Source organism: Siphateles boraxobius, unplaced genomic scaffold (assembly GCF_051911475.1).
Source record: "Siphateles boraxobius isolate OS27281-9 unplaced genomic scaffold, OSU_SipBor_1 9, whole genome shotgun sequence".
NCBI classification, from domain to species: Eukaryota; Metazoa; Chordata; class Actinopteri; order Cypriniformes; family Leuciscidae; genus Siphateles; species Siphateles boraxobius.
The window spans coordinates 27,628,883-27,648,517 of NW_027509219.1; the positions used below are offsets into that span (position 1 = coordinate 27,628,883).

The 19,635-nt window shown below is 37.0% G+C and overlaps 1 protein-coding gene and 2 long non-coding RNA genes across 18 annotated transcripts in view; 2 read left to right on the plus strand and 1 right to left on the minus strand.

The window, feature by feature from the left end:
- LOC143732409 (uncharacterized) overlaps positions 1-3,237 on the plus strand; it is a 28,279-nt gene extending 25,042 nt beyond the window's left edge. The window contains exon 3 of the long non-coding RNA XR_013201108.1: positions 3,187-3,237. This is a non-coding gene — a long non-coding RNA (uncharacterized LOC143732409). The remainder of the gene's footprint in view (positions 1-3,186) is intronic.
- Positions 1-19,635, minus strand: part of elavl4 (ELAV like neuron-specific RNA binding protein 4) — a 76,329-nt gene that overhangs the window by 5,354 nt on the left and 51,340 nt on the right. For 8 of the 16 annotated variants that reach the window (XM_077223448.1, XM_077223452.1, XM_077223454.1 and 5 more), the window contains 4 exons: positions 18,154-18,257; positions 9,742-9,895; positions 4,935-5,030; positions 3,351-3,576 (listed from right to left, as the gene is read on the minus strand). In XM_077223448.1, the coding sequence (XP_077079563.1) occupies positions 3,351-3,576; positions 4,935-5,030; positions 9,742-9,895; positions 18,154-18,257 (580 nt within the window). The remainder of the gene's footprint in view (positions 1-3,350; positions 3,577-4,934; positions 5,031-9,741; positions 9,896-18,153; positions 18,258-19,635) is intronic. The other 8 variants (XM_077223459.1, XM_077223449.1, XM_077223462.1 and 5 more) reach the window with 1 other exon arrangement.
- Positions 9,714-13,966, plus strand: LOC143732410 (uncharacterized). Its single transcript, XR_013201111.1, has 2 exons — positions 9,714-9,897; positions 13,637-13,966. It is a non-coding gene; the product is annotated as an uncharacterized LOC143732410 (long non-coding RNA).

Sequence of the window (19,635 nt, forward strand, 5' to 3'; positions counted from 1 at the left end):
CTAGTGGAAACCACACCTCAAAAACAGGAGAGTAAATTTATTCAGGTAAATTGGGCCATATATTATTGTTTTCATTTCACTCACTCACTCACTCTCTCTCTCTCTCTCTCTCTCTCTCTCTGTCTCTCTCTCTCTCTCTCTCTCTCTCTCTCTCTCTCACTCCCTCTCACTCACACACGTTGGGTGTTCATGTTTTATGGGGACATACATTTTCCAAAAAACATCACTTTTTATGATTTATAAGCTGTTTTTCTTATTAGGACTAAAATGATGAGGGATGGGGGGATATTTTTTTCTAAATAAATATTATGTTTAATTATATATTACAATTAAACATACAACATTTGTACTTTTCTAAATGTTTTCAATGACTTTTGTCATTGAAAAGAATTTCTATATTTTGATTCTATATTGCAATGCTGTAATGTATTTTTATAGTGACATTTAAAGAATGATTTAGAGGAATATGAGCAAATTGAAAACAAAACTCAAAAGAGAAATCATATCAATCATACAAACAGATATTAAAAATTATATATTAAAAATGAATCTTGGTGTCAAAACACGTGCAGATGATAGTGTTATGGATGAAATTGGTCTGGGGCCATCTTTCAGCTATTTGAAAACTTTAATATAAAATGACATTTCAATGAAGTTGGAGGTAGGATGTAATGCCACATTAACTGGGAGTGCCCTTTCTTCCTCTTGCTGTCACTTTCTTTTGCGGTCTCTCTATTAGCCCCAGTGACCCACCGGGCCGGTATATTACGTTTTCCTTTCCCGTCAGTCATTCTCATTTTGGGCTCCTGTCTGTTTGGCTACTCTGCGACCTCTGTCCCTCACTCGGCTCGGCCCTGTCTCATTTCCTATTAAAGCTGTAGCAAGATGGCTGGCAAGGCTAATTACTGCTTTCTCACATTTCAAACTGAAGTTCTCCAGACAAACACACACGTACACATGCTCCCCCTCCTTCCTTGTGGTGGGTCAGCAGTTGGTGACTCTGCCTTCTGTGAACTTGGAGAAAAAAATGCAGCCAAACTAAAGGGAGGAAATTCAGTGTATCGAGTCATTAAGATGCCAATTAGCCAATTAGGGAGGCAGGTTGCTTTGTGGGTAAATGAGTTAATTGGAGAGAGAGGGCTCTGAGGTGCAAGAGCAGGCGATGTGTGTCAACCCGGCTCGGTCCGTCCTACAGCTTTTCACACTTCCTCTCCAAACACACACATGACACAATGAAGCCTTTGTAAGGCTGACTAATACATGCAAATGGGACTCATCCTTTTCAGATCTCTTCAAAAATAAGTGCTTCTGATGTATAAAGAATTCATTACTGATTTCTGTCATCAGTATTGCTGTGCAGTGCTAATTGCTTGATGAGTCCTGTTTGTCTAAACAAAGGATCTCTTGCTTCAGATGCATGAACTGTCTGTGTGATGTTTGCTATAGAGGAGATGGACTGTAACTCATACAAAGTATTTTATATTTGTGATAAAATTGAATTATTAAATGTTTTGAATGGTTCTCATGAGCTGCACACTTCATCTTCCATTCATATGATTGTGAACGTGTGAACGTAAAAGTTTGGTATTTAACTTTTTGGTGAACTCTGACCTGCAAATTTGTATAGTGAAAAGGTGTTTGACCAAAAACGTCTCAAATTAAAAAACCTGTTCACTTACTATAATAAATACTAATTTTTTGTAAAAAAAAATGAGTAGATAATTTAACATTTCGAATTTATTATGTTATATTATTTTATTGATTTACAATAGTTTGGGGTCAGTACAATTTTATGTTTTGAAAGAAGTCTCTTATGCTCACCATGGTTCAGTTTGTTTGATCACAAACACGTACAAACAGTAATATGGCAACATTACTCCTGTCTTCAGTGTCACGTGATCCTTCAGAAATCATTCTAATGTGCTGATTTGGTGCTCAAACTTTTCTTATAATTATCAATGTTGAAAACAGTTGTGCTGCTTAATATATTTCAGGATTCTTTGCTGAATAGAAAGTTCAAAAGAGCAGCATTTATTTTTAATAATAGAAATTGATAACACTTTATTTCAGTGTCCTTGTTACATGTACTTACTGTAATAATAACAGTAATCTATGCAGTATTACATGCAACTAACCCTAAACCAAACCCTACCATATAGTAAGTACATGTAGTTAATTAAAATTACTCAGTACTTAAATGTATAATTACATTGTAACAAGGACACCTTAATAAAGTGTAACCAAGAAATATTTTGTAGCATTATAAATGTCTTTACTGTAACTTTTGATTAATTGAATGCACCCCTGCTGGAAAAAAACCCTACTGACATGTGTATGTAATAATCCTTTAAATAATATATTATTATTTTCCATTCATAATTTTTTTTTTCCAGTACAGGAGCCCTGGAACATGACATCAAATCCTGTTGCCCATATTTAAACTAAGTTTGCATGTTAAGTCACCTATAAACTGGTTCCAAAACACATGTTGTAGATTGTATTGAAAAAAATAGTTTATGTAACCATATGCTATAGCTTACTACCTAAATATGTGTCAATCTGCTTCTATTTTTGGAAAAAATTAATTATTTTTTGTCCTAAAAGCACAAGTAGTGTTTTGCATATGCAAACTTTTAAGTTTCAATAAGCTAAATGGCTAAAGCTATCACTATTGATACTACATTCAATGTCAGTTTGATTGTGAGTTAATATCCGCTGCTTTTAAGCAGTAAACTTTCACTGCAAGATGGCCTCATCTGTTTTGGCAGACTTCGCCAGCTCGAAGCTCATAAGATGTGACTCATAGTTAATGTGAATTAGCCTCTGAGGAAAGGAGATCTTAAGCAAAGACCTAGCAAGTCAACGGCTGGATCAAAAGGTGTTGTTATTGTTGCCTGTGACTAACTATATGTGTAGTGAGAGGAGGTATGGCAGAGAAAATTTACTTCACATCGCCTTTAAAAAGGTTGAGAAGCGCTGCCCAAAGCTATAAAGGTGTTAGCTGCCAGAGTGAAGTTATTGCTGGCTTGCTGAACTGAAATGAAAGGAACATATGTGAAATGAAAGAAGGGGAGGATGGCAGATGAGAAAAAGAAATCAGAGGGACATTGTGAACGACAGAACCCCACTGTCTCTTATCAGTCCTTTGCTTCTGTTTCTTTTCTGTATTTCATTTTGTTTCTGCAGATGTTTTGGAGCAGCTATTCCTCGGAGGTGACATGACACATACAACTTCAGTTCTACAGGTAACAGTTTCATAATCCAGACACCTATTTTGCTTTTCTGTTCCACCAATTTTGAAAGAAAGTTACGAAAGATGCAGATTGTTATTGCAGGCTGACTGTATTTACCTGAACCTCTGCGCTTGGTGGTGGAGGGGTCCTGGGTAGCGCCGGTTGGGGGATTGGTAGAGCTGCGACAGTAACGCCTGGCTGGTCTTCTGGCTGGGGTTGTTGGCAAACTTCACCGTTATGGGCTCGGCGGCACCTGAAGGTTTCTGTCCATTCAGACCCTTGATGGCTTCCTCCGCTTCTATCCTCTTATCAAAGCGAATAAAGCCCACACCCCGCGAGCCACCTGTGGGGCCAGCACACCAGAAACAACACACCATACATTTACTGGCTTTATCCGGCCTGCAACAGCAACATAGACCTTGTAAATCTAGATTTTTTCATTTTTAAAAAATGGATGTACATTTATAACACTATACCTTGTTATATTATATAAACTACAGAAAACTAGTTAATGCTGCAGTGTTTCTAATACAATGGCAGAAGGAGTGATGGCAAATTTGTCCTCTCTCTCTTCTGACCAGTGTAGTCAATCTCTTTCCTCTTTGGGAAAGTTCTAAAAAGGTCATCATTTATGTTTTCTTTTGCTACTGGACCAAATAGGAATGCAAAAATGAAATGTTTCTTTTTAGTTCTATTAATCACAATAGAAGTTTATCCAATTATGACGACAACTTCCGCTTCTTAGAACCCCAGAAATGTGACATAGGCTACACAAATGCACACACTTCCTGACTCACACAACTTAGTTCAGAATGATTCATTTCTATATTTAGAGATTGTCATTTGTCGACGGCGAATCATTTTCAGAGATATGCAGCCTGTGACGGATCCTATTGCTGGTGTCACATCATGCAAATGAGGCGAGATGGAACAGGAAGATTCTATTGGCCGGCCAGCATTCCAGTGCTGTCAGGCAGACGTGTAATTTGTTTTCTTTTCTTCATGAGAGGATGACGATATTGTGTGGAGAGGCTGTCGCCCGCTGGTGTGGAAATTGAGCGTGTGTATGCAACGGCCTCACGCTGTGTGGTTTGCGCCAGCTGACGGCCACACGCCGCCTCATGGTATGCAGCTTGTCCGCGACATTTCCATGGTTTCCAAGGCGATGGTTTTGACCGCTACCTGAAAGTAACATTTAAAAGAGCCTGGCTTACTGGGAGGTCTTTTGTTGGGTTGGTTTTTAATGAGACGATCCTTCTGCTCTGGGGAGGTGCGTGTGGAGACGACTTGCCAAGAGGGCAATTTGCATAATACAATGAACATGTATTTGTGTGTGTCTGCGCTCTGCTTTCTGTATTGTCAGTTCGTTCTCCTCTCACTCTCTCAGCTGTCACCCGCTAGTATTGATGTTTTCTGTTGGGCTGCCTGATTGTCTATTCAAATCAGTGTCTTTTGATACGTTCCATTCTGCAAACAAATATTTGCACACAATCTTTTCAATGCAGTGAGCTTTCATTCAGACTGCGGCTGCATTACTCTCTTTCCCTCGCAGCATGAGTCATTCCTGACAGCTTTTCACTTTTCCCTCTCCCTTCCAAAAACCTACTCTCTTTAATTAGACCCTCAGAAGTAAAGGCTCGAGGAAGGAAAAGCATGCATTATTCCAGAGAGTTTAGGATACACGGTTAGCTTCGTGCTCACCGTGGAGTGATGTTGAGGTCAAAGCAGAATCCTTCGAAAGTGGAGCAGACAGAGGAAACTGGGAATGACACCTCCTCTCTCTGTTCATCTCTCTGTCTAGAAGATATTTGACATGCAACAGCTCAAGTATCTAAAAATACAAGAGATTACACATTCCGTTTCATGAAATTTTGATCCAAAACTAGACGACTTTTTGTTTCTGTCTGTCAGTTTAATTGTGCAGGAATGAACTGATGGATCTGACATAAACTATATACTATCCATGCTTTGGCTTGTTTACATTGTACACAAACACCGTCTGAGACCGAAAGTGGGGAGAGGGAGGCATCAAGACATCCTGTCTATACTATAATGCCTTAAATGCTTTTGAAGGCAACAGAGATTTATCTTTCACATATCTCACAACGCGCAGTTTGACGGTTGGTGGAATAAATAAAAAACGACAGTAATTTTTTATTATTATATAAATGCAATTTTTTTTCAGCATATGCCTACTTTTCCTAGAAATAAGTATGGTGGATAAATACTAAATACTTGGTTTTAAGCTCTCTTGAATTTGTTTTAGCTCATTAGATGTGATGTTATGGTGACTTAACCAGAGGTAAAAGGTCAAGCCCTTGCATACCTATTATATGGCTATATTTGGAAAATCATTCAAGCATATTTGTGGAGTACTTTATTTCTGGAGTATATACTATGCACAGTATGCCAATTCTCTGTATGCTTGGAATACCTTAATCATTTATCATAATATGCAGTACAGTGCATGGGGTACTGTATCCCACAATGCAACGGTATCTTGACTTCCACTGCATTGCGATGAATGATCCAGAAATGATTTTCATTTCCATGCTGGACACCAATCACACACAATGTAATGAGGTTATGCAACAACAAAGTAGCATGTTGGAATGTTTATCATTAAATCATGCCTACTATTTCACATAAACTTTAAAAACAAAAAAAAATTTAAACAATAGATTTTCTTATAGAAATTGTTATTAATTGCATTATATTAATTCATTATATTTCATAAATTAACTTTTATGGGCAAGCACCCTATTCGTCCACCGCGACTACTTATTTTCCCAGAATACATTACACATTTTGAATTTATTTCAGTTGCAATTCATGTGATTCTTTCTGTTATTCCAATTAAAATTTCTGTCTGATGTGGCACATTCAATTTAAATTTCAACTCATTAATTGAAAGGGAACCAATTCCTAAATTCAGAATTTTGCACATCTCTGCTTAACATTATAAATGATGGGACTGATGGCTATTAAACAGCAAATTAATGTTGTAAATGTAATGTTGTCCCTTTGTCCTCTGTAAGTCTGGTTTGTATCATACCTTAAAAAACAGTGTAGGGCCGTAGGGCAGGTAATCTGTATTATGATTCAATCCAGAGAGTTTCAGCACTGTGCTCTAACACAACTATAATGAAATCGTGATGGGATCTCAGTTTCCTCGGGTAGATATAGTGCTGACCAATGTCATTCAGGCTGCAAACAGCTGACGATCTATCAGATGCCTGCAGAATCGCTAAAATTGCGGGTCCAGAAAATAAAATGGCAATTTAACAGTTAGAAAATGCAAATGGAAGCCTTAATGTTGACTGTGCTTTACTTTTTTCTTTTTCTCTCGCTTCTCTGACATTACCATAATGAGCCTGCAGCCGTTTCTATAACAGGCTGCCTAAACAAAGCGAGCGGCCGGGCTAAAACCGGAGACACTGGCACTGCTAGCTCCTTTTTAGTGCTTATCATGAACCGAACAGAGTTACAGCTACAATGTGCCGGTTAACAGCACTATTCTCCCCAGTAATCAGTTCTACCTTACGTAACTTTCTACCTGTACTTATCTCAGCTCAGCACACATGAAGCCGGAGAATGTGAGTTTAATAATAACCGTGACACACAGAGCGAGCACACAAGAAACAGTGGCAGGAGACCGCTATAGCCGGCCTGACAAAGCGCTTTCCACTGCACGCCCACTGTTCTTGTCCTCGACACTTACTGTGTACGAGAGAGAGAGAGAGAGAGAGAGAGAGAGAGAGAGTGTCCTCTGGGGAAAAAGAGAAAGCTCAGAAAAGCTTGGCTGTTAATGAAAGCCTTCTCTCCTATGTCTGAACACATGCACCTCTCCGTTGTCTCTCATTCTTTCACTTTTAAGTAGTTGTGACAACTATATGGAACATTTATTAAACTAGTGCGCTAATATATTATGAGGAAAAAAAGAGTACACCTCTTTGCCGTAGCCTAATCAGAGAAAGGAGAGCAGCATCCTCGTTTTATGTAACTTTTAGTTGCTGCCGCTACAGATGGTGTTTGAAAAGGCTCAGTAAAGGAAGTCTTTGAAGACTCTCTCAGCACTTTGCCTGTTTCTGCCGGCTCACGGCTATAAATCCATCTGTTTGTCCTTGTGTAATTAGAGGCCAAGGCAGCGGTGTCATGGCATGCTTTGCGACGTCTGGTGGAGTATCTCAATTCATTGTATACATCACAGATCCTTTGTCTTCTACAGGCCTTGATTTGGAAACTCGTCGTGCAACGTTGGCTCAAATGCACATGGATGTCGTGCTTCTAACCGTTCCTTACATCATGCTATAGCTAATGGAATTCAAGTCATGGGAAAATATCAATGAGAGTAAAAAGAAAAGGAGACGAAAGAGGAGAAAGCGTAGCATTTTAAAAGAGGGATTTCCACAAGTAGCTCAGTCAAGGCAGTCGTTTTTCACTTAAGTGGCGCAGCTTGTAGGAGCCGCCGTTTTGGATCAATTGTATTTGCTCTCATTGATGGGACATGTATTGACTGCTAGGCAAGGCTCTGCGGAACCCCTCTGAATATTTGACTATTGATCAAAAATCCAAACCTATCATACTTCACTTAGGTTACATGCTATGTGTAAGTACTCATGGCATGGATTTAGTCAAATGCTCAGAAGCTTTTTCAAATCCCTGTAATTTAGTCACGTTTAACCAATAAACTGAAAACAAACAGATACACCCTAGGGAACAAGTTATATAAACAAGACATGTGGGAAGAGGACTTCCACAGCAATACATTATACTCTCTGTGAGGGTGAACAGAGAAAATGCTTCCCTAATTGTTACCAATAAACTTTTGACAAGGATGTATTATGTATTATTATTTCAGAAAGGCAAAGCCACTGTTAGTTTACCATGCCATATGTGTTTGTTTTTATTAATGACTTTCAGTGTTATTTCACGATATTGTATTTTTCTTGATACTGAGAGGAATATGACAGAATTAGATTAGCCTTAAAAAGCATGTGGCAGATGTTGACTTGCTTTTTGAAAATGGGTGTGTGCATGAACAATCTTTATTGACATTATGCTAGCTTTAAGGTATGTATATTTACTCTATATTATACATATAATATATCATATACATACATATATATACACATACATACATATATACATATATATAAGCGCAAGTAGGCATAACAGTAACAAGTGGGACAAGACCAAAAGAAAAGCGTTTTAGTCATAATTGAGTCATTAATTCAATAACTGGCATGACTTAAGATTTATTCATTCGCCATGCTGTAAATGCGTGGTTTGACAAGAAACGTGTTTTAGGGAACCATTTTTAATATTTCTCTAGTATGAAATCAATATTTTGCAATTCTATGTGGTGATGCTAATGTGGGGCAGTGTTGCTGTTGTTGTATGTACCACAAATGGCTTGCATTTATGTTCCAATGATTGTACTTTTAGATTCTGTCAGAAAAATGGTGGCCCATGTAACCAGCGAGTTAATCTGTATCGTCAACATTCATGTGAGATTTAATTAAACTATGAACTGTTTTTGAGTAACAATCCCTTTTTGACTTCAATACTTGTTTTTGACAAATGCAGAATCCCTGTTTGGCTTTCAAGGCTTTTCAGAAGGATTGTAATATTTGCTAATGTCTCTTTATGGCAGCCCTCCGATCAGTAGCTTCAAAAAAAAAAAAAAATTCCTTGTTTCTTAATCACTAGCAACTCCAGTTTAATTAATCATTAAGCTCCCTCATTGCAGAACCTTTTCTCCCGGGGAACCTTCATAGGGCCAGAGGAAGGATCTGTGTCAAGGGAGGAAGGCGTGTGTGTGTGTGTGGCCATGCAGCGTTCCTCAGCAGTTCTTCCAAAAGGGTTCTGCACCACTAGAACGTGGAGTACATTTTCCTGTGCCTTATGCGATATTGTTTGAATAGAAAGTGCCGATATGAATTATGCAGTTGAAAAAATATTGAATGTGTAAGAAATTCAGCTCCATGACCATTTATATCCAAGTTGATTTATTCATGATGCTGGAGGAAGGATAGGCCAAGGAGATGGCTGGATGCTTTAAAATACACTCATCAGTCATTCCATGTCATTCGATCATTCTTAAGATTAGGATCCTTGGTCACGATCAAATGCAAACAATCAACCAACCTGCACATAAATGTACACACAGAAGATGGCTACAAAATGTATATTTTTTTGTGTAGTTTCAGTAAGTACATGTTAAGTGCATTTACATACACTTTAGAAGTTCTATTTCAGTTGGACTGAAGCAAAAAGTCAGATTTTTAAATGTCATGTTTAAATTGCACTAGTCTATTTTTTTCTGAATTCAGACTAGATAATGGCACCTTAGTCTGGTTTATTCTAGCATGTATAATATAGAGCCAACAAATTACTCAAAGTAATGCAGAATAATAAGATCTTATAGTAGATTGTGTGATTTAAGAGGTTTTTTATTTGTGTGTTTGCATGCTACAGGGTGAGAGAAAAGCGGCCCCACTGATACCTGTGACCTGGTCGACGAGAATGCGGGAGGTGATTATCCGTCCGTACTGAGAGAAAAGCTGTTCCAGCTCCTTCTGGGTCATGGTTTTGGGCAGCCCACTCACGTACAGATTGGCGTCACGGATAGAAGCCGAGCTGGGCCGTGCATATGACACCTGTAAGACAAAAAAAATACTTTGAGAATTCATTGCAGTTATGGAACTATATTGGTTTATCTGGTCATTCGAACTCCTCTTCCATATGTGCTTGTTGAACATTTCATTTCACTATTACTTTTGGAGTATATCTGTTTAGGCAATTTATAGCCAACATCTTGCATTGGCAATATGCAGCATTCAGATGCCAGAGGTCATCTGTGCACCTGTTCTTTATCACACTGTGTTGGTGGTCTGTATTCTCCCATTGACCTGGGGCAGCTAGGGACTTCAGAAAGATAATGCCCCAAAATCCTCCACTTAAGAACAAAGGACTTATAATAATTTCTAATAACCTTTCAACTTATAATAATTTGAAAAGGAACAACTTGCTGCCAATTCACAATTCACAGATAAGGGATATACACATGACATCCCAAGAGCTTTGCAAATGTCTCAAAGGAGGAATAAAAATTAAAATTCAATATTAATGTGCACCACGTCTAACTCCATTTCGGAAGGGAAACAATGTATCCAAGAAATATACCCAAAATGAAATGGTTGAAGTTCATGAACCTTTTAAACTAATTGTGGTCTATTTGGAAAGAAGTTTTGATGGTGTTTGCTGTCCAAAAATCAGTCATAAATAAGAACTAAAAGATATATAGCATATTTATTTACAGCCTTTATTAAAGGAGGTTAATGTGGAAAAAATATAAAAATAGGCATCTCTCTATATATATAATTAATTCATGTTTATACAACTTGAAATTAAATATATATATATATATATATATATATATATATATATAGAAAAACTTGCATTAATAAATGCAGTTGGTATCATTGAAAAAAAAAACATTTACAGTATTACCTAATGTTAATGGATAGAACCTTATTGTAAAGTGCTACCAAATCTAGAAACACAATGGTGTCATAACCACACATGTGATCATGTTATATTTTCTGAGGATAGCTCTTAACCTTTCAAATAAACTGAAATAACAAGTTACCAATATATACAGTAAATCAAAAATATTCAAGCATGGATTTAATTGCACATAATTGGACAGTTTCAGTTTCTTCTCTACAGTTGTACAGATTGTTTTAGAATAAGGTTCATAAACCTCACTTAGAGCACACAGCAGTAAATGATAAAGGCTAATTTGTTTTCAGAAAACACACATGATGGAATAACTTGTGTGTGTGTGAGAGAGAGAGAGAGAGAGAGAGAGAGAGAGAGAGAGAGAGAGAGAGAGAAGGCTGGCTGTCATCTGTGCTGAATAACACTTTGGAACCTTCTGTTTGTGCCTAGAGTGAGAGCCAATCCATCTATAGCTCTCTCTCACCCTCGCATTCCTCACACGCTCTAATATCAGCGCACTGCGTTTACTAGCACCTTGGACAGCGCTCCTTCCTCCATACTCTCTCCATCTATTGCTCACACACTCACACGGCACATTCTCACCTCTCTCGACTTGTCAAACTCGGCAGCACCTTGGACAGAGTCTATCACACTCTAAAACACACAGTGCTTGTTTTCAACTTCACATCCCAGTCACTCTTATTTCTGACTCACATTTTAATACATTTTTCACCCATTGCACTCTCTCAATCAAATCAAAGCATTGGCAAATTTAATATACCATAATGTGACTGAACTTTGCACAAATGTACAGGGATTGTTGGATTTTTTTTAAGCAGTCCTTGTGGGAAACTTCAGTCATGGATTATCTTGAATGATAATTATTTCTAAAAATATAGTTCTCCCCAAAATGATTTACTCACAGAATATCATAGTCCATATAACTGCTTTCATACAAATATAATTTATTATTATTGAAGTGATTCAATGAAAAGATCCAACTCAAAAGAATGATTCGCTCATGATTCAACCATTTCTACTCATATAAGCGTACCTCAAGATTTTCAGCACATAATTACTTAAATTTCAGTTTGTTCATGACTGTCAAGTCTTTAGAAGACTTTGAATATCATGAGATTTATTCTGTTCCTAAATTGCTTAGTTTTAAAATGCATGTATTTCCTGCATGGATATCTTCCTAAATTTTAAATGAGAATCGTTTATAATAATAAAAAAAAAAACAAGAGAGATGCTTTAAGGTCCCTCAGCAGTTTTCCTCCACAATATAACCCCTATAAAGTAACATTTGAAAGCAAAGAAATCAATAAAGCCATAATATTAGTATTTTAATTTTACAATTATTTTATAATTTTATTAAATACTCTTTTGTTTATTTTGCAGTACAACAGTATTGTTGCAATAGTAATATATTTCTTCATTGATTTAATTTTTATAATATAATGATAAAACAAAAATATTATTTTGAATAATAACAACTATTTTTATGAAGAAAAAAAGCTTTTCTTTTCCCTTTTGTCCTTAGCTGATCGCATGTCTAAGTAAATACTTCAAGTCATATGAATTATTTGTTTAAAGCTTCTTTTAAATAATATTGGAACGACAAGTACTTTCTTTAAAATGTCTCCTTTTGTGTTCCACAGAAGAAAGTCATAAGGGTTGAATCGACATGCGGGTGAGAAAATGATGACAAAATGTTTAGTTGAACAAATCTATTAACAGGCAGAATTTTCTTGTTGACTCCATGATTTTTTTGTCTGTCTTCGCTCTTTCCCACTACAGTTCACTTTTAATCCAAGATAGGGAGATGTTTCTATCTCCCTGCCCTTTTAATGCTCACGTCAATTTAATCTGTTCCCATTAATGGTTGAAGCAGCCTTTCCATCTCATATTTTCATTAGTTCTGACATTTGGGCAGCAGAGCCATCACAGGCTGTTACACTGCTACAAATGCTGAGCTAAACATGCTAAACACTCCGCTGTAATCTCCTCAAATCCACTTAAATGGAGAAGGCAAAAGCCATGGAACCATGGCAGGCTCTTCCCTCTCCTCTCCTCTCTTCCCTTCTTTTCTTTTCCTCTCCTCTCTTTTTTTAGTTTTTTTTTCTTGCACTGTCAAGCAGCTCCAGATGTCAGATCTATCAACACCCTGTCTGCTGTAAGGAGTGTGTGTGTGTGTGTGTGTGTGTGTGTGTGTGTGTATACACGTATCTCACAGCACAAGGCTACGCTCTTCTCGCCCTCAGTGGGATTTCTCCCATCACACCTCGACAGGAAGGCAAAGCCGGAGTTTTGCTGAGAAACGGAGAAGTGTCATGGAGAAGTGTGTGTGTGTGTGCAACAAAATGATGAGGGTGTGGAACTTGTGACTGGATTGAAACTCTCACTCATTCTTTTTTATTTTTTAGCCGGTGAAACGCAGCTCTGTTGATCTGTTTTCATGGACTTCCTGCATTAGCTGATGTGCTCGAGCGACAACATGTCCCTGACACCGTCAGATTTTGCCAAAGAATATAAACTCATCACAAACCACCACATCTTTTCTCACTTCCTTTTTCTTGTCTAAAAATCCTCTTGTAAACATATAGATCATCAGCTTATTTCAGCAGGAGGGCCCTCATAAACTGCAGGTTTTTTTTTTGCTCCACTGAAAAGAGCAAAGAACTGCACTTCGGATAATTATCCTCTCCTTTTTCCCCTTTTTCTCGCTCATCCACTCTTAGACACAGCTGTCTTTTGCTATTAGATGGTCTGTCTTCATCCCGGCTCGATGGGGGGTGGGGTTACGATGGAGGCTTTATGAGAAGGATGACCTTGGAACACACTTATTAGAAGTTATGAGATAGAGGATTTCACCTCTCTCTCTTGTCGTATTACAGCAGGAGAGCATCATTTTGAGAGGGCTGGTGCTGGTCTGAATAAAAGGTTTCATGGAGTGCAGAGAGAAAGGAGACCAAGCGGGGAGTGCCGAGAGCGTGAGAGGTGTAAAAGAGAGATCACAAGGAAGAGATAAAGACATCGGCTTCTCTGACCCACGCTGAGATGGACGGATGGATGAAGAGATAGTAAATATGGAGATAAAAGATCTAGATGATTAACAAAGAACACAGATTGGAGTGATGAAGTGATAAGCAATCAAAGCTCTTCCATGTAAATCACAGGTTTGTCTTTACCAGCTGTGACCACATAAAAACAACAGCATATTTTGACGGTTGCTTGGTATCTATTTCTGTGGCATTATTTAGGGCGCAGCGACTTTTAGCCCACTCAACCGAACATAGTCAGCTGATATAAAAATATGCATTTCTTGCGTTAAAAGCACATCATTTCTGATAATTTGCAATAGTTTCTGTTTTATAGAGGTACAAGGCAGATCTATCCATTGACATAGTAAATTACCAGTGCGGATAGTCAGAATGTGCTTATTCGAAGACGAACATTGAAAGTAATAAGTAGGTGGAGAAATCAGAGAATGTGCTTTGCTATATCTTTATGCATCAAACCTACTAAAGTATATTGGAGTTTGTGTATTCTACTCGTTTTGAGAATTAAGTTATTGCATAAAATTTGACTCGTTCATTTGTGCTTATGAACTGAGCGGAAAAAAACTCTGAATGTCACACAAATTACAGTGATTTTAGGAGAGCAAATTTTTTTTGTATAGGAACATGTAATCAACAACTATTGACATTTTTACATTTTCAAATGAATATGTAGTTTATTTTCACTATCTTTATCTTTGTATCTTGGTGTTAAACTGGTGACATTTCAGTTTTGACATTTCAAAGATGAAACTTTAAACTGGCTTGATATTGTGTCTCATAGCAAATCAGTGTGGATCATCAGTATTCGCTAATTAATATTCATGAGCTCAGGCTTCTTATGAAGCTCCCCCTCCCTAAACTCACTCTGGTAGCATTTGGTTGCGCCGTCTAGTGCAAAATTGGTCCAAAATTCTTCTCCACATAGGCTTTCATTGTCATAGACAGACAAATTGCTTGTCACTTTGCACATCTTTCTTTGTGTCAATTCCAGTATTCATGTTTGTGTGTGTGCGCAGGCAAAAAAAAAAATCAATCATGCATGAGATGCACGTGTGAACAGCACAGTGCACAGTAGCCTGCCTTTTGTTTGTGTATGTCGGTAGGGATAGTCACGGAAGACAACTCTTGCTTCATTAACCATAAAGTCTGCTTTTGTTAGAGAGTGTATGTGGCTGGAGGTGGAAATTCATCATGTTTAGAAGAAGTATGCTCAGCAACATCATTCCTCCAGGTTATGAGTCTGGTTTCTCCCAAGGTTTTTTCTCTCTCCCTTCTGTCACCTGATGGAGATTTGGTTCCTTGCCACTGTCGCCTTTGGCTTGCTTAGTTGGGAAAAAGTTGGATATTCAACAATATTATTGATCTGCCTGCATTGACACCAATATATGAGAACAGAACTGAGCTGGACGATGACATCGCTGCTTTCTCCAGAGCGGCTATATAAATATATAAATGGACTAAATGAATAACTTTTTTTACAACAAAAACTGAACTTACTTCAGCTGAATTATGACGATATGTTCTTCTAGATCTGCTGTACAGCAGAAACCAACTTTGTTGCATTATTTTCCTTTTATCAGTGTAAAGCTGCTTTGAATCAATCTGTATTATAAAAAGCGCTATATAAATAAAGGTGACTTGACATAACTCAACAACAGACAGCACAAAATTTAGTGTTACACTAAATTTTGCCCTTAGGCCGAATCTCTGTATGCTCAAATCAGTTTCAAATTTCAAAACATAATACCATAATACTAAAATTAATACCAGTCTTAAAATTATGATATCATAATATGTATACTAAAATAATATTAAATATACAAATAAATAAGGTTTATATATATATATATATATATATATATATATATATATAAAATAAATAATCATAATCATAATTTTTTATTTTAAAAGTATTTAATATTTAAAAAGCTAAATTTTAATACTCCTAATTATTTATAAAATGGTGGCTACATCAATTTAAACATTTTTGTGAAACTTCAACAGTAAGCAATTATACTGAAGTCTCGCAATCCTCATTTCCTAATGTGGTTCATATAGGGTTAAGTTCACATAAAATGTTGGTTTAGTTTGAGTCATCGATGAATGACAGCTATTATGCCCTGCAATTCAGTGAGTCAGATGTTAATTCAGTAACTGCTGTGATGGATTGAGTAAATTATTCTTTAGAATTATTCAAACTGATAACTTGGGAGGTTTTGACTGATTCACATTGCAAAGAAGCCGTTTTATTTTGTTGTTGTTTTGTTTTTCTCTTAAAGGGGTGTGGTAGTCGAAAGGACCAGCTGAAAAGTCACTCAATAATAGCCCTAAGATGGGAGTGAAAATGCTGGTGTGTTTGGCCAGTAAGTGCAGTGTTTTAACTGTGTTTATGTATGTGTGTACCACTGCCTCCTTGTGAAGTGTGTTTTGTCACTGAGAGAAGTGCCGCGTGGCAGGAAGCTGTGATGATCAGCAAATACACACAGAGTGAGTCATTCTGTCTCTGATGGATTCTTAGCTGATGCTGAAACCAGTACTAGAAACACTGCTGGCCAACACATACACATGCTGCCACTCTGGAAAACGCCCATGTTTGAGAGCATTGTGCTGTGCTCTTTCAAAAACAGCCCTGACAAGTCTTTTCTTTCTCCTCTCTTTTTTCTTTCTCTCGCTCCCACACGCAAATGCACAAACACACACACACACACATTCTTTTGCTGTTATGTTAAGAGGTACTGAGCATCGCAGACTGAGCCGTGTTTTCATAAACAGGCAAAATCCAATCTGATTAGATTAGGGTGGATGTAAGTAAGAGGTCTGGGATTATAGGCCAGATGAAAACACACACACATACACACACACTCACACACAGCCAGATTATGCCGTAAACAGCAGTCAGAATTTACTGTTAAAACCAGCTGCTGCTTCTAAATTAAGTACTGTTAAGGAAAATGGAAACCATCAGATTGTGGTGAATCTATTTCGTTCAATAATTTAATTTAATGATAGAACAGAAATGAGTAGAATAGAAAATAATAGATAAAATCAGTCCAGAGCAGAATAGAACATGACAAATCATAAGAGAATAAAATGAAATTGAATAGAATAGAATATCAGAACAGGACATGATCAGAACAAAAAACATAGTAAAAATCTGACAACAACATAGAATATGACAAAAGAGAATGGAATACAGAACTTTGATAGAACATAACAAAAATGAAACTACTACAAAAAGACAGATCAGATCTAAATTGAATTAAATTTGACAAATCAGAAGACAAACATAATTTGAATGGAACATATCAGAACAACAAAGAACAAAACATAAAATAAAATATCGATTAAACATTATAGAACAGAATTGAATGATGTGTTTTTCTACGGTGGAAACCAGACATATTTTAGATGTCTATTTAGCATGTCCACATTATTCTATTATACATGCCATTTCCCTTTTTTTGTGTGACTTCATGATTTGACATTTGGAGATTCATTTACATATCAACTACACTATTTTTCCCTTTTCTTCCTTCAGTTGCTTTCCTGTTTCCTTCTGCATCTTAATGAGTCAGATTTGCCCTCCTCTCTCTTTGTGCTGCCGCGCCTCAGCCCAGCACGAGGCAGTGTACGCCACATGTTCTAATCACTGCAGCTCCACTGGCACAAACGGTGACAGGAAACATTCAACGCATTGACTGGCGCAGACGTGAGAAATGGTGACTGGGAGAGCGCTTCCACCTAAATGAGATGTAGCTCTGTTACCGACTCTGTTATCTGTTACGTTTAACTAGGTTCAATCCCAGGTGCGGGTGACCTGTTAACTGGAGAGGTACTGAGAGAAGCTCCTGCAATTAGTGTGATGTGGGTTGCTTTGGTAAACAACAGGCAGGCAGTAGCCTAACAACATGAACCCTAACGCTGATCCCAACACTGACATCTACACATTCATGTATGCAGGAATATACAGCTGTTTATGTTTTTTACATTAATCATACAAAAATAATGTGATAAATCTGTTCAATTAAAGAATTAGCATATCATTTCATTAATTAATAGTATGCTGTACATTAGCAATTCATACACTCTTAAAATATTAAAATTTAAAAATAATTAAGTCATTAAGGCTTCATTTATTTGATCAAAAAGCTATAATATTTTGAAATTTCACAATTTAAAATATTTTTTTTCTATTTGAATATATTTTAAAATGTAATTTATTTCTGTGATAGCAAAGGTGATTTATGCTTTTAAAAAATAACAATCATAGTGTTACTTGGTTTTAAACAGGCACCTTTTTTTAAATTCCTGACATGTGTGAGACTGGACTTTATGGTAGTCTACTTACGTACCTTAATAGTTTTGGTCTGAAGTCTGAGTCCATTTAACGTGTTGATGGCTTTCTCTGCATCTTTTGGGTCAATGTAGTTGACGAAACCATAGCCAAGACTCTGCCCTGTAGTGAAGGAAAGAGAAGGAAGGAAATTTTAGCGTCAAACCTTTCATTATGTTTAAAAAGACATTAAATTGTGAAAGCATTTCTTTTAACCACCCTTCCTTTGAAAGCCAATCACTTGTCCTTAGTTACCAACCCTAAAAAATGATTTAAAACCACCTAAAAGCATTCATCACAAAAACTATGCATACATTATGAAATAGACGATGTTAACAGTTAATGATATATGTAGCATTAGCCTGACTAGCAGTGACTAGTTTGAGCTTGTTTAGAAAGTGTACATTAAGTGAAAGCTTCCACTGGAAACCTCTGACAGAGTCTTTGATGGAATTATTTTGATTTAACCTCTTCTAACCGTCGTCTGCTCCTCTGAAGGCGAGGCAGACATCAGCTGCTATTTGACTTAAATAGAAACCCTGCAGCTAAAGGCCTGTGTGGTACCGCTTTTTTCCTCCCTTTTCCTTTTCGTTCTTCAAAGATCTCGCCACACAAGTGCAGTGGAACTCGAGAACAGCGCTGCACTTATCCTCATTAATGGAAACAGACAGCGCTAAGTCCACAGTGTACACACAAAGTGAATCATAAATGCGTAAGAGTGTTACACCCTGCGCCAAACAAACATAAGCTAAAGCGCGCCAGATATCGTGGGGGGGTGAGCGGAGAACTTCTTGCTGCCTTCGCTTCCAGCCTCTATCTCTTTCTCTCTGGATTATGGAGGATTACCAATCCCTCTGTCATTCTTTAAGACTGAGAAGAGGTACTATTCAAAGCCTGACACTGATGTTTCAAAGTTCCTTTAAATATAAATACTGTGATCCTAGACAATATTTTATTGCTCAGGTGATCAAAAGTGACAGTAAAGCCATTTTTAATATTACAAAAGATATATTTTTTTTACTTTAGAAGGGGAAAATATCCACAAAAGTTAAGCAGCTCATTATTTACAACATTGATGGTAATAAATGTTTCTTAAGCCCCAAATCAGTATATTAGAATGATTTTTGAAGGACCCTATGACACTGAAAACTGGAGTAATGATGCTGAAAATTCAGCTTTGCCCAGAATAAATTACATTTTACATATTGCAATTGTAATATTTCCCAATTTTGCTGTTTTTACTGTATTATTGGTAAAAAAAAAAGTAGTCTTGGTGAGCATAGGAGACTCCTTTCAAAAACATAAAAAAATATGGCTGACTCCAAACTTTTGAACTGTAGTGTATTTGTTAATGTAATATATAATTTTTTAAGTTAAGTTTAGGGTCCAGATCTCACTATGAACTAGTTGCTTATTACCATACATATTACTAGGATATTGGCTGTTTATTAGTACTTATAAAGCACATGAATGCCTTATTCTGCTTGACTTTGTACATCCC